Source organism: Cygnus olor, chromosome 12, assembly GCF_009769625.2.
Source record: "Cygnus olor isolate bCygOlo1 chromosome 12, bCygOlo1.pri.v2, whole genome shotgun sequence".
NCBI lineage: Eukaryota > Metazoa > Chordata > Aves > Anseriformes > Anatidae > Cygnus > Cygnus olor.
Genome location: NC_049180.1, coordinates 18,228,451 through 18,242,917, shown reverse-complemented (window position 1 = coordinate 18,242,917; position 14,467 = coordinate 18,228,451). Strand labels below are relative to the sequence as shown.

At 55.6% G+C, this 14,467-nt stretch overlaps 1 protein-coding gene and 2 long non-coding RNA genes across 8 annotated transcripts in view; 1 reads left to right on the top strand and 2 right to left on the bottom strand.

Moving 5' to 3' along the window:
- The window catches only part of ZNF423 (zinc finger protein 423), a 214,601-nt gene extending 212,166 nt beyond the window's left edge, over positions 1 to 2,435 (bottom strand). Inside the window, exon 1 of one of the 3 annotated variants that reach the window (XM_040570936.1) lies at positions 1,201 to 2,435. In XM_040570936.1, coding sequence (XP_040426870.1) covers positions 1,201 to 1,240 — 40 coding nt within the window. In that variant the 5' untranslated portion in view covers positions 1,241 to 2,435. The remainder of the gene's footprint in view (positions 1 to 1,200) is intronic. The other 2 variants (XM_040570935.1, XM_040570938.1) reach the window with 2 other exon arrangements.
- A 1,714-nt stretch (positions 2,436 to 4,149) lies between these two features.
- Positions 4,150 to 6,233, top strand: LOC121076806. Its single transcript, XR_005823732.1, has 3 exons — positions 4,150 to 4,292; positions 4,486 to 4,729; positions 4,916 to 6,233. It is a non-coding gene; the product is annotated as an uncharacterized LOC121076806 (long non-coding RNA).
- LOC121076804 lies at positions 4,233 to 14,265 on the bottom strand. 4 transcript variants are annotated; one of them, XR_005823727.1, is made up of 4 exons: positions 13,356 to 14,265; positions 12,373 to 12,450; positions 7,939 to 8,111; positions 4,233 to 4,307 (listed from the first exon to the last, which is right to left on the bottom strand). It is a non-coding gene; the product is annotated as an uncharacterized LOC121076804 (long non-coding RNA). The 4 variants fall into 4 exon arrangements; XR_005823725.1 differs by lacking the exon at positions 4,233 to 4,307 and adding an exon at positions 6,366 to 6,811 and having other exon boundaries at positions 13,356 to 14,264; XR_005823726.1 differs by lacking the exon at positions 7,939 to 8,111 and having other exon boundaries at positions 4,234 to 4,307; positions 13,356 to 14,243.
- Positions 14,266 to 14,467: the final 202 nt, after the last annotated feature.

The following is a 14,467-nucleotide window of genomic DNA, read 5'->3' as shown; positions in this document are numbered from 1 at the left end:
CGTTTCCAGCCACGTTATTTCAGCACATCTCCTAGAAATCGCTCCGGCTCTGCCCTTTCTCCTTCCCGCGGGCTGCTCCCTTCTCCTTCCCTCCTTTGCAGGGGCCGCGAGGGTCGCACCGCGCTGCACCGCCACGCCATGCGGCTGCCGCTCGGCACAGGGCTCAAGGCGACGATGGGTCGGGGGGAGCGAGTAAGCTTTCTGTGTGACGACCAAGGGCTTACTTCACAAAAACTTCACAAACATTTGAAGCCTACTTCCATTGCGATGTGCTGAACCGAGGGTACCTCGGAAAGAACATAAAATGGCCCCGGATGGGGTTTCGATCCCTGCGTTAACTGGTCGATGAGCCAACCCAACGCTAATTTGGTCCAGCCGCGAGTTCTTTAATTACGAATCGCTCCCGAGTTTTTGCTTCCTGGCGGGCACCCCGACCCCTTTTGTGCCTCCACAACAAAGCCCCGAGCGGCGGACAAAGCCGCGGGGCCCCGCGGCCGGCAGCCCCCGGAGCGGCCTCCCCACAGCGTCCCTGGGCTCCCCGCATGGCCCGTGCTGCTGCGCGGGGCTGGGCGCCGAGCCCGTATTGATTGACGCCCGGGCCCGGCTATTGTTCCCGCAGTCCCGAGCAAGTCGGCGGCCCTGCAGATGCTCCGGGCTGCGGCCGCCGGGTCTCGTCCTCCCCCGCCTTCACGCCGCGCCGGACGGCCGGGCATCGCCGCCAAACTTTTCCCTTCGCGGGCGGTGCTGCGGCGCTCCCCGTGTCCGCCACCCCGCTGCGCCCCCCCCCTCCGCCCCGCAGCCCCGCACCGCGCCCGCCCCCGGCCTCCCGCGGCCCCCCGGGCCCCGCCGCGGCTCCGCCCGCCCCCGCGGCCCCCGCAGCGCTGCCTCCCGCCGCGGGGCCGGGGGCCGCCATTACGCGAGGGCGCCGCGGCCGCTGCCCCGCCGGGCGGCACTCGGCCCGCCCCCGGCGCGGGGCGCGGAGCCCCCAAGATGGAGGGCGGGCGGGCGGCGGCCCCCTCCCGGCCGCCCCCCTCGCCGCCCGCCCGCCCGGCCGGGCCCCGGGGCGGGGGGGATTCGCAATCCCCGCCAAGCCGGGCCCCGGCCCTGATTGGCCGCGCCGCGGAGGCTGGAGCGGCGGCGGCGGCGGGTGCCCGGGGCCGGGCGGCGGGCGCGGCGCGGCGCGGGGCGGCGGGCGCTTACCTTTCACCGAGCGGGGCTTGGCTTGCTTCCTCCTGGACATGTCCGGGCGCCGCTGGCTCGTCCTCCCGGCCGCCGCGTCTTCCTCCGGCCCTCCGGCCCCTGCCTGCCCTGCCCTCGCCCTGCCTCGCGCCCCTCGAAACTTTAGCTCGGCTCCGCGAGGCGAAGCGGCGGCAGCGGGATCGATTATTTTGATTTCTCACTTCTTTTGCCTGTTGCAATGCGGCAAGTTCAACTCCTCTTTCCACCCCCTCGGGCACCTAGAGGTTCTCCCCCCGGGGAAAAAAAAAAAAAAAAAATCACAGGCGCAACAGTTGCAATTTCTTTTTTTTCCTTTTTTTTTCTTTCCTCCCCTTCGATGTGCAAATAATGCCGAGCCCCTCCGCGCCCCCACCCGCCTTTTTGTTCTCTTTAAAGTTTGCAGGCGCCCTGCGGCTCTCAGTCCGGCTCGCACTTTCAGAATAATACAAAAAAGCCGTGCGGGGCTCCGGAGGGGGGGGGGGGGGGGGGAGGGAGGGCGCGGGGAGAATCAGCGTCTAAAAATAAGCCCGGCGACGGCCCCGACAATGCGAGGCGCTCCGGGGGTGCGACCTGGCTGCGCTTTTCCTAAATCCTCCCCGCGGCCGCGCTCGGCTCCCCCCCTTCCCTCCCGGCTCTGCCCGCGGGCTCCTCTCCCTCGCTGGCCTCCGCCGCCCGGCGGGTGAGGCCGCCGAGTCCTCCTTTATTGGGGCCGAGGGGCGGCCGCCCGGCGCTGTGCCCGGCGCTGTGCCCGGCGCGGAGCTGGGTGGGCTCCCCGCCGCCGGCCGCGCTCGCCGCCGCCTTCCCCTGCGCGCACGCACTTGGCGGCCCGAGGTGAGCGCCGCTTCGCATCGAGGCCGGGCCCGCTAGCTGCCTCCATGGGTCATCCGCTGCGAGGCGGCACCGCTCCTGCCTTCATCGCCGCTGCCGCTGCTGCCCTGGGTTTTTATTTTCTTTAGCTCTCGCCAGCCTCCCTCTCTTTTCTTTGTCCTGGCTCCTTTTCCTCCTCCCGATCTTGCTGCTGGGGCTGCAGTGCAGACACACATAATAAAGCCAGGCTTGGCTGGAAATGTAGCTGAGTCCCAGCAGGAGGATGTGAGGAGTGGAGTCCCGGCGGGGGAGCGCTCTGATCCCGTAGGGAGCCCCGCGCAGCCTGCGCCGATCAGACGGAGAGAGAGCCAACAGCACCGAGCCATGGACGGCCCGGGAAATACAGCGGCCGCCCGCAAAACGCGGACCCGCCGCCAGCGCGGACCGGACTCGGCGCCGCCGCCGCCGCCCGCGGAGCTGCGCGGAGCCGGGGGAGCTGCGGGAGCGGGGGGGGCCCCGCCCGCGGCCGCTGCGGCTCCTGCCAGCGGCGGCCGGGGGGGGCCGCCCGGGCTGGCTCGGCCGGGCTGGGACGAGCGGCGCCGGGCAAAGTTTGCGGGGCTCGCCGGCAGCCCCCTGCCGCCGCTCCGCGGCTGCGGAGGGGGAGGAAGGGGCAAACGGGGCTGCTTCGGCCGCTGGATGCGCGGGGGGCTGCGGGAGCCGGGGCGGCCCGCGCCTCGCCGCCGGGAAGGCGGGTTTTGGGGGGGGGTCGTTTTGCTGTTCTAGGAAAATCCGAAATGGTTTAAACCTTGTCACGCTGGGCGCCCAGCGAAGCCCCCGGAGTCGGGCAGCCCCGCAGCCCGCTGCCACCGGGCAGGGGGGTGCCGGGGCTGCAGCCTGCCCTCCTGGTAGTCCTCGGCGCTTGGAAAGCATCTTCCTGGGGGCTTTGTTTGGGTTCGGGGCTTTCTTTGGCTTTGTTTTTCTTTTTTCTTTTTCTTTTTTTTCCCCCACACCGAAAGAAACCCAAATAATTCCGGAGTGAGTTTGTCGTTTGACCCAGTGAATTCAGAGTGTAACTGTGAAGACGTTTGTTAGCACAGCATCAAATTTCGATGGATGTTCAGTGGTGATTTTCTGCTTTCTTAAGGTTTGTCAGAAACTGTTGGGTTTATTAATGTTATAATAAAGGTTTCCAGTTCCCTCCTACAGTATCACTCCACATTACCACCACGGACTGGACATACAGTAACAAATGTTTCCTATAACACCACTCTAATTAAGATACACTTCCTCTACATCACTGCACTAAGCATCATCAAATTGTGGGGTCAGGAAGGCAAATCCAGGAGAAAGAAGGATTTTTAAAGAGCCTGTGGCCCCAGTTCTGACACCGATACAAAATGGGGATAAGTCTAGTCAGCAGAAATTCAGCATTACAAAAGCTGGTGTGATACCCGTCTCTATAAAGACATAACCAGAGCTGACGGGGAAAAAAAAAATGTCATGATATTTGTATCCTGAAAAAAACAACCATAATCATTGGCAAATTTGGTCAACATGACCCTAGATTCATATCCGTTCAGCATCTCAGTTGGATCAGGAACTGAATTACTTCTGTTTCCTCGTCTTATTGGAGAGCCTTACTCCCCAGGCTATCAGATTGTTTCTGTTCTCTCACTGGCCCAATGAATATTTAATTATTCTTACAAAGCAGAACAGCTTCAGCAGGACAGATTCTCATCCAGAATGTGCCGGCAGTTGGGCACTCTCGGAGGAGTTCAGAGACCCACATTCAAATCCCTGTGCAATCAGGCAAAGAGGGGATTTCAACCTTAGTTGTACACGTTCCACTTGGCGAGTAATTCACAAGCCCCGTTACCGTCCTCAGTCCCTTTGCCATCCATGGCGCTGCCTTGAAATTCTCCATGCTTTTTTAAAAATATTTGTAAATGCCCTGATTAAAATGAAGCGTTTCTACAACTTCTTCCTTTTTTAAAAAGGAAAAAAACCACTAAGAAGCCTGTATGGTTTTGTTTTAATTGAATGAACAGAAGCATTTTTCACCTTCTCTCTTGCCAGAGGGCCAAAAAGAAGGTTTATTTGTGAGCGAGCCCCTACCTGGTTCGGAGCAGCTGCTGGCAAGGTGAGGAGCCCTGATCGGAGCATCCCAAGCCCCTCCACTGGAAGTGGTACGCGTTTACTCTCACGTCTGTCGTCAAAGCTGCAGCACCCTTGGAACTGCTGCTGTCCATGCTGGCACCTCCTGAAAGGTAGGCAGTTTATAGCTAGAGAGAAAGAAAGTGGGAAAACAGGTTCAGAATTTTCAAAAACTAAGTGTAAATCCGTCCTTAAGTATAGCACTTGTGTATATAATTATTAATTCATCCCTCTCTATTATCTTCAAACCCAGAAAACACAGCCTTCCTCTAGGCCCTGCTCTGTAAGCACATCTTTGTCCCACAGAGTTTGTCAACACGTGCCTAAGCGGTTTGCAGCTTGATTTTTGCGACGTGCCAGTCCCGTGTGCATCCCCTCCAGATGTATGTATAGGGCGTGGGTTCGCTTCCCCCCCGCCTTGTGGTCCTGCAGCAGCTCCTGAGCAAAGAAAGCCCAGAACCATGCCATGGCGCCCAGAGGAATGCAGAGCTCACCCATCTTCGCTCCGTTCCCAGCACCAGCACTTAAAATCGTATCGTCACTCAAACAGGTACATTCCAAAAACACTAATAACAGGGGAAGGCTTCACAGATTTTATTAAAACATTGAAGGCAAATGACACCAGCCTGTGTGCTAATTTAATGAAAATACATTTAATAATTCAATTTAAATATGGTAATTTAAGAGGGCAGTAAAAATACATTTTGAACCTACTATCAATCTTGCTTCCTCGCAGGTGCCTTCCCTCTTTATTCCGGGAAGTTTAATGAAAGCACAAAAAGCGGAGCTGATCTCTCTGGGAGAGAACCGAGTGCCTTCCCCCGGCTCTGGCCGACTTCCGTGCTCGTTGGGGCAATTTGGACGCCACTTTCTGCTCTGGGAAACCCTCATGGGTATGCTGCTGGTGAATATTATATACGATGCCGCTGCTGGTGAGAGGAAACCCATCCTAGAATGTGGGGGGACCCCCGAGCTCAGCACAACTTGTCCAAAGCCGGGGTTTGCTGGCGGTGGCTACTGACACCTTCCCAACATGCAGCACCTCCTCCATTTCCCACCAAAGCCCAGCGAGGTCCCACCATGCTTACACAGAGGTGCTGAGCCCCAGTCCGGGGGGACGTGGTGTGCGTGCATGTGAGTTTTAAAGTTTGGTGACATTTTCAGGAAGATGCTATCCGCAGCACTAGTGAAAACCAGCTCTTTTCTCTTTGGAAGGCCCTTACAGCATGCCAGTGTCTCGTGATATTATTCCACCCACACGTGGTGGAGAGCATCCAGAATATTAGCACTTTGGCTTAAGTTTTCTCAAAGCAATTATGCTTAAGACAGAAAACATCAGCTCAGGTAGTTCTGCCCTGGCAGTGGTATAGGAAACTGATGGCAAGGCCATACAGTGGGGCAATGTAGGCAGTACCCCCAGTATCTCTGCAGCATATAGAATTATTGGCATTCAGGACTGAGAGCAAAAACTTACACATTTCTTTATATAGGCATAATTATTTTAAAAGTCTGTCAGAATTAGCTTGAAATTACAAGTTGCATAAAAATAGCACAGTTGCGTGAAAGCAAAAATAAAAACTTCCTGAAAGCTGGGGTCTTCACGGAGGACCTTAGTTCCCTTAGTCCTGGAGTTAGGCACCCAATGGGCTGAGCCTGCTTCAAGAAACACAGCCCCAGTCAGGATTTAAACTTTCTAAAGTTGAAAAGAGGAATATTTTCAACCCATAAAATGACACTGAACAAGCAGGCAGCACAGGGAAAATCATCGTAATTGTGAAGCAGAGAATCAACCTTGAATTAAAGAATGTGTCACACATGTAGACATAAGAGATGCTTGTAACACCTAGGAGAAATGTGGCAAAATGCTAACACCCCCAGAAAAGCCAGACAGCGCATCTGATCAGAAGGTTTACAGGCAGACAAAAAGACCAAGCAGAGCATGAAGGGACAGCAGCGAGAGCCGGTGGGGGTGCCCATCTCCAGCCTCAGCAGTGCTCGAGGGGCAGGAGGCAGCTGGGCAGAGCCGAGGTGGGCGAGCACCTGAGCTCTCCATGGCAAAGGCAGCCAGGCACACGCAGGAAGCTGTTAAAGGCCTGGATTAGTTCTTAAAAAGAGATAATGTTTCCAAAACACATGGCACAATGCACTCATTCAGCTGAGAGTCGAATGTCACAGTGGATACAGCTGCAAGACAGTGTCGCTCTTTATTTACAGTAAAATATGTCAAATGGGGAGCACAAAGGCATCGTCAGGATAAACATGGGACTGGAGCACACAAAGGCAGGCGGCATCCACAGCGCATCAGACAACCTGAATAAAAGCCCCGACTACAATACCAGCCCAGTTTCTATGGTGTTTGTGAGTTAATGCCTCAGAACGTTTTACATAAATAAATAACCGGCATCCCACGTTTCAATCACAGCAGAGGACTGACACAGCCTGAAATTCAGGCTACCGAGAGTGGCAGAGGCAGGAACCAGAGGCGCTCCGGAGGGAGGACGAGCACAGGGAGGAAAGGCTTCATCCGAAGGGCTGCTGGTGTGGCTGCAGGCAGGACCCAGCGCCAGTGAGCGTGCCACTTTGTGCTTTGGGAACTTGCAGTAAAAAAGGATCAAGCTGTTATCCAAGAGAGCTGAAAAACAAAGGGGAAGTTACACTGCGAAACATTTTCCCATGCACAGAATTACGCGTGCCACGTGTACCGGCATTACAATTCATACATTTGTAATGATGATGGTGATTTCAAATTCTTTTTCACCAGTGTCTGGCACTTACCTCTATCAATCATTTTTCCTTCTATTAAAAAAGACATAGGACAGTCTAAAATCAAGACAGAGTAAGTGGCGCAGTTAGTGGCACTTTCTGAAAAATACTATCATACGCTGCCGCTGAATTTAGCTCAAATATCCCAAAATACCCATCTGTGGAGGAATCGCACATGCACACTCCTGCACAGTTACAGGAAAACAATCATTACCGATAACAGTGCTAAAGATACAGCCCATGCAGTACCCTACAAACACAAACAGGTATTTTTCCCCTTCCATCGCTCGCTGAGCAAAGTATTCATTTCAGCCTCCCTTCCAGTTAAGTGCCCCAGGAAACGGTGTGGGAGTCAGGCAGAGGATCTGTGCTTCATGACAGAATCACCTTCAGGACACAGGATTTTCCAGGCTCAACATCTGCCTTCTGAATGTTCCCATAAAAATAACTTATAGCCTCATAATGTTACTTACCAACTTATGATGTTTACTATTAAAAAAATACTGTGTTTCTGTACTTTTAATCACAACTCAGAGAAAGTATTTCTCTATCATCTACTTATTCCGGATCCCTTCCATTTCTGTTGGACATGGGTCTGCAGTGCTTCCCAGAGGACTTGTCTTAAGGAAAAAAAAAAACAACAACTTCGCAACCTGGGTTCATGAGAAGGGCTGAAGCCGCCATGTACAGGGGTGTGGTGGGCTGCCTCCAGCTGCTGGCTCCTCTGGTCTTGGGCCATCCACTTCAGCTCTCCCCATTTCTGTTTCCTCGTAAACCAAACAAAACCAGCAGTCTTTGGCCATTATTCTAAGCTGCCAGCATTGGTCTGTCAGATGCTGCTATTTCTTCTTAAGAAAGCACGCACCAAGTTGAGAGGCTGCCCCTCTGCACAAAAACCTTCTCACCATCAAGAACATCTCTACTGAAGAAACCATCACCAAGGAGCTTTTGGCAACTTCTTGTGGTTAACCCCGGCGGTACGAGGCTGATGCTCACCACCACGCTACAACACATCCCAGTACTGAGCCGTCCCTGCCAGAGGACGAGCGGTGTCCCCTCTGCTGCGGTGGAGGAACGCCAGACCCAAAGAGCAGCTTCGTGTTCCACCAGGGGACTCGGGGACGGGCCGGCAAACTGCTGCCGTCACCTCCTCTTGCAGCTCCTTCCCACTGCACCAAAGAAAAGAAAACTGAAACACAAATCAAATCCTATTCTACAAAATTAATAGCTTTCACTTGCTTCTTTCCTGTGTCTGCTTTCCCTCTGTAATTACACACGAAGACACGGCGTACTGCACGGTGCTATTGATGAACAAACCCCGCAGCTGCACAGGCAGACCCCCAGGCAGTTCTGAAAGCAGCGCTTTAAAGAAAGTTGGTTCTTTAATATTAAGATATTTATGGTCCCCCCTCTGAATTGATGTGATAACGGCGATGAGCTTGTGGTGGGGAGCAGGTGGCACTGTGAGAACACGCAGTTATTACTCTTGTGAAAAAGTTCTATAGGAACTAATAGAAAATTATCTCCTTACTATTGAACGATGTCAGATGAAGCCAAAAACCCAGGGAAAATATCTCATTCTCTACTAAATTCAGTAAGATTTGTCAAGTAGTTTCCAAAGAATCAGACCAGATTTTTACGGATTTCTCTCAGTTTCATCCCTCCACAGGGTTTTTGGAAGGGTCACAGAACACTTGCCTATTATCAGCCCTACTGGTGCCCTGTTTAAAATCGCGTGGTTGGCAGCATTTGCTCTTTTCTTACTAGGGTTCCTTTCCATCTATCAGTGATAACGGCTTACAGTCAGCTGGGCAAAACAGGAGAGGCCAGGGGATATTAAGAGAGTGGGGTTTGTTTACATTTATTTAAGGGACTTTTCTTTACGTCCTAAAGTACATTTTTAAATGCAGCAGTGCAAATTCTCAAAACATACATAATGCCCCTTGAAACAACCGACCTGCTGTTCGTTTCTTTCTATTCGCTTAACTTGCTGCGCTGCTCACAATTCTTGCTGTAGCCTCCAAAGAGGCCCTGAAATCTCAGGGCCCTGGCGCACGGCACTTCCCAGAGGCAGACGGCGAGCTGCCGAAAACCCCACGCTTGGGCCCGCGCGGTGCTCAGGACACCGCTGCTGCCCAGGGACCAGAGGGTGCTGCGGGGCAGCCCACCGGGGACTGCGGGGCGGCGCTGGGCTTTGTGCCCTTGTTCCACAGTTCGGCACCATCACGGGTATCCTCGCCTCGTGCCAGCGAGGCATGGCACAGCAGGGCACGGCACGGCGTGAGGCCAGTCTGAAGGCCACCCCGCTCCCCCCCAGGACACAGCGGGGCTCGCTTTGGCTGGCGTAGGCAGCCAAGCCCAGCGCAGCCTCTGGCTTGTGAGCCACCTCCGTGAGGGACCAGCACGATGTGACCAACTGGCGTCTCTTCTTGAGAGGGGAAAACACACCCCGGTGAAGAGACGCCGCGGGACAGGAGCCCGGTGCCTTTCTGCTTTCGTGCCCGCCAGGGCAGCGCGGGGGGGCTCTGGGGGCAGCGCGGCGGGGAGCAGCCGGAGGGGCACGAATTCCTGCCGGCGGCCAGCCTGGCGGGTCATGGCAACCGGAGCTGGGGGAGGAAAATGAAGCAGCGGGAGCTGTGAGAAAGCGGCGGCACGGCGGGGGGAAGAGGAGGGCGGGAGAGCAGCACGCAGCGCTGGCAGCTCTAGCTTTGCAGCCGGCGGCAGGGAGCAGCGGCCAGCCCCGCTCACGCGAGCGCTGCGCCATCCCGCCTGGCTCGGCCGCGCATCGACCGCCTTCATTCACGCCAGCGACAGGAGCCCGTCGCCTCCGAGGCGCAGCCTGCTCCGAGCACAAAGGGGCTCGGGGATTCAAGCAGCACACGCGGGCTTTAGGTTTGCGAACCCCAAACGCTCCCAGCACGCTCCCAACAAAAGCCGGCGAGGCCGAGAGCCCGTGGCGGCACCGCCTGGCACCAGCCCCCTGGGGCCGGGGCACTTGCTGTGCCCGTGCTGGCAGGGACCCAGCTCTCCCGCGGGCACACGCGTCTGGTTTGAACCACACGGGCAGCACAGCGACCCCGCTGCCGCACGGAGCCTCTGCTGCTCTGCACAGGGTGCACTGCCTAAAATTAACCGGTCCTCGCTAACGACGATCGCACTGCCACTGGATTTTGGGACAGAAAACTGTTTTACTGCATGCGAGCGTCGTTTCTCTGAGTGAGGAAAATTGTTAATCAAAGTGCAGAGCTGCTACGCTAGCCGTACAGGTACATTAAATGTCCAGTTACTCGGTGATGAATCTTTAATGAAGTTAATCTATTTGACCACACTCTGCTGGAGTCATACCCTCACAAGCCATCAATAGCAGAAAGATGCGAGGTTTCCACTAGCCCCCTTTTGCAGAGTGCCGTGTGAGCCTGGCTAAGCGAGGACTGGCTCCTCCTGGCGCCGCACGGGCCAGCCAGGCCTCGGGGAAGTTTTGCTCACGCCGGGGATCCCACGTGGGCTCTGCGAGGCGCTGCCACCGTGCCTGGCACACGCAGCAGGCACCGCACTGGTGCTCTCCGATGAGGTCAGGCCAGCTCAGCGCTGGGCTCCTGTCGACTTCCCGTGGAAATGAATTCCCAGTGAGTTCGGGCCTTTTCAGAACCTCACCCTTAGTATTTTGGGAGCTGCACAGATGCAGCGCCAGTTTTCTTTTTTAACATACTTTCCTACTTTTAGCCATGAACATGGTCCTCTCCTAATAAGAAAAATGGGTAAGAACCCGGTAAGAGCCGCAGAAGATGGCTTCATCGCAGGAAGCCTCCAGAAGCACCACAGCCTGCATTTCAGCCCAGCCAGCGTCAGCAGGCACACGCCTCACAGCGCTCTCGGCTCCAGGAACAGGGCCGGCCCCGCTGCCCCCTGGCCCCCAGGGGCCGGGCCGGGCCCCAGATGCTGCCCTTTCTTCACAGCCACCTCCCCTCCGAGCTGGGGCCCAGGCTGCCAGCAGCCACAGCTGCGGCAGGGGGAAGAGGAGGAAAAAGCTGCCCAAGGCGGCTGGTGGCAGAGCTGGCCGCAGCATCGCCCCTCCTGCCCCTGCTCCAGGGCTGCCCTTCCCCGCGCCGCTGCCACGCGCCCAGGGCACCATCCCCAGTGCCACGGCTGCGCGGGGGCGACTCAGCCGGAGAACTGCAGGGGGAAGAACTCGAGCTTTGTAGAAATAGGTATTGTTACATCGGAGTCTGTTTTACAAAAAGTCCCACCCGCCGTGTGAGGAGAAAAAGAGCCCTGTGGGCGTTTCGGACAAACGCACGCTACTAATGCAAACCGACGTACTGAGCGAGCGGGTCCGACACAGGAGCTGGGAAGGAGGCACAGGCCCACGTAAAACCTACCTGGGGCCGGGGGTAGAGGGGGCAAGTGACAGCAACAAAGGTGCTCGCGAGTGTGAGTGCCTTCGCCAGCTCTGCTCGCGACTGTGCCGTGTCGGCTTTTGACGCACTGTTCCAATGCCGTGAGCAAACCGTGCCATAGCCAACGCGGCCTGGATGTGGAAATTATCGATGGCAACTGCTGTGTGCATACACCTGGAAATCGATGGGATCTACCTGTCCGGCTGCTAACTAGCCGGTGTGGTGCTGGTGTGAAACTTTCAATCATCCAGTGTATGGCTTCAGGAGACAATGATTTCTGAATAACCACATTTCAGAAATTGTCGGTGAAATGAATTCCCAAGAAAAGAAACTTGAAAACGTAAAGCCCAACTCAGGGAACAGCTTTGTGCTTGCCCAGTTCTCATCAGCATCCACAGAGCATGCAAGGGCTAATAAACGCTGCTTCCGAGCCATCCAAGCAGCAGTCAGCACAGGGAGCTGGTGGCCTGACAGCAGGCAGAAGGCTGGGATGTGAGCAAGGCTGTCCCACATGAATACAGTCGGTTTACTCGGATGGCTGGCGTGGGCCGTGCAGGCGCTGATGGTTTCACAGGGGAGTCCAGGCCCCAGAGCCCCCCTCGGGACACAGGTGAGGGACACGCTGGGTCAGGTTTCATCACACCCCAAAAGCTCGGTGCCTTTAAGGTCTCTCCATTTGAGGTTAGCAGGGATATGCACACATGGAACAGGACCACAAAGTTCTGTGCACCCTGCCATCACTTTTAAAGCTCTTCCTTCGATTCTTTCCCACTCTCAGTATCTGCATGGATGTTGGGATACACTGACAAGTGTTGCAAGCCCAGTGGGGTCCCACCACAGGGTGGCCCCGAGAAGGTGTGGGTCCTTCCAGGCTGCAATGACAAACTGTGTCCCTGACGAGCCCAAGACCTTGCGATGGGCAGAAACACATCTGAAAATGGTGGAGGAGGCTTGGACACCAACAGAAACTAAGACATGGAAAGGGCTGGCAAAGAGTGAGTTACTACATGTTGCAAGTCAAAATAAAACTGACCTTTTAGAGGGCTCTAGTCCATTACTCTTGTGCAAATTACATGTGCATCCTCTGATACATACATCCACAGCCATAAACCTGAAACATGAGAGGGACGGAGAAAGAGAAATCTTGCTGAACAAGGGAGTTACACACTGTAGGAATGCAGGAGTGTGTGATCTGCGTTATTTCTTTGCTTAAGGCCACCTAGCAACAGCACACAGGTTAATCCTCCACAGACTGAGCAGACAGCATCAGCCAACAGGAAAACAAAACATCCCTGCCAGAAAAAATCAGAACAAGAATTTCCCATTTGTGAGAGGGTTGTAGAAACAGGTATACACGGCACTCCTGCAAAAGGCAGATTTCCTTGTAAACAGAGTTATTGTCCACCTCGTTATTAAAAATACAAAAAGAGCTTCACAACCTTTCCAGCACACCCCTGCGGGAACCGCGGGAGTCCTGCTCCGCGGGGAGCTGGAGGATGAGCTGGGCCGTGCTCGAGGCTGGTTGCCATCTCAGAGTGCTGCCATGCCCTCTCCAGCAGTGGCTGGTCCTCTGAGAGTCGTGCCCTCTGCCAGGGGCCTACAGAACCTGCAAGGGCAGGGTCAGGTTTCTACGAGCATCACCTGGATGTTAACACAGGCCGATGCCTTCTTAAAGCCACCGTTCGCAGTGGCTTGGTCCCCCCTGTGGTGGTCATCTTAGTATTTAAGATTTGGGACATCTGGCCAAGCAGTTTGTCCTAGCTAAAAGGGCATTCCTTTCAACAGAAGCACGGCAGTCCGTGCTTGTCCCCAGCTCCCCACTTCTGTGCTAGCACTGGGTGCACCAAGAGCCAGCTCTCCACGCCGTCACTTCGTTCCCTGTTTGATTCCTTCCCGGAGCTCTCGCCATTAACACGGGCTGGTACCCAGCCCTGTAAATGTATCAGTGACCGCCTGCAGCTCATCCCTCTGGGATGGACCAGCTTTGTTAGTGTTGCAGTGATTGCTTTTCCTCACCTCGTGCTTTTTCCAGGAGGACTACATCGGTCGGGTCCCTGCCATCACTGCCAGAGAACCAGGGAGCAGAGGGGAGATGCCGGGAGATGCTTCCCAAGCGTTCCATCACTGTGACCGCAGTTCCTAAACCTCCTCTCAGACCCATCCTAAATGGCATTTGTGTCATAATATGCTTGGAGACCCAGAATTCTGACAGCCCTTTGGGACCGTCCCCAGGGACATGTCTGACCCAACCCTTCAGCGAGGTCCTGGCAGCACCCTCCCCAGCGCCACGCGGGATGCGAGCTACGGACGGGTTTGTGGTCGCTCCCTTCCTGCTGCTCACCAACAGATGGTAGCAGCACCGCTGCTGTCACCCGCTCGCAGCAGGAGATGACTGCTCCAAAACTCTCCCTGGGTACGGAGAAGCCTCCCTCGCCTCACCCCATGCCCCACACCCCCAGAGCCTCCTCGCAGACAAGAGCATCTCCCAGTGCAGCGCACTCGACGCAAGGCTCTGGCAGGAGCAGGCGGCAGGGCTGCAGCTCTGTGCACCCGGTGGGATGCTGCCGGCACCGAGGGGCTCGCTGCCTCCTCCTGCCCGACGAGGTCTGCCCAGGGGGGAGGCAAGCACCGGCCTCAGGACCTGCTCCACGGCTGCAACACAACCACATACCAGCTCCGCTGAGGGCCTTCCCCCGACTCTGCAAAGTGCTTGGAGGCTCGCGAGTGTCTCACTGCAAGGGAAAACACTATTAACAAAAATGCATCTACCTCTGATTAAAACAGAGTCCGTTGTGTATCGCAGAAATGGCCGCATCGCTGCTTCTCTGATCGGAGGCAGGCCTTTCCTAGCGCCATATAATTCTTGCTCAAATCGCAGCAATAAGGCAGACTTCCTTGCAGCTGTTCGGAAGTCTTTGGAGGCTGCCATTACACTTCACCTTTTTAATGCTTTATGTATTACAGCTTTATTTTCACCTAAGGCTGTGATCCTAAGCTTCCTCACAGCCTTATCTACAACTCGTATTTCAAAGCTTAATTTTCCTGCCCCCAAACGTAGAATAAAATAGCTTGCAAAAACAGCTGCAAGGAAGCTGCAAGTTCTGTGCTTTCACAGCCCATCTCCATAG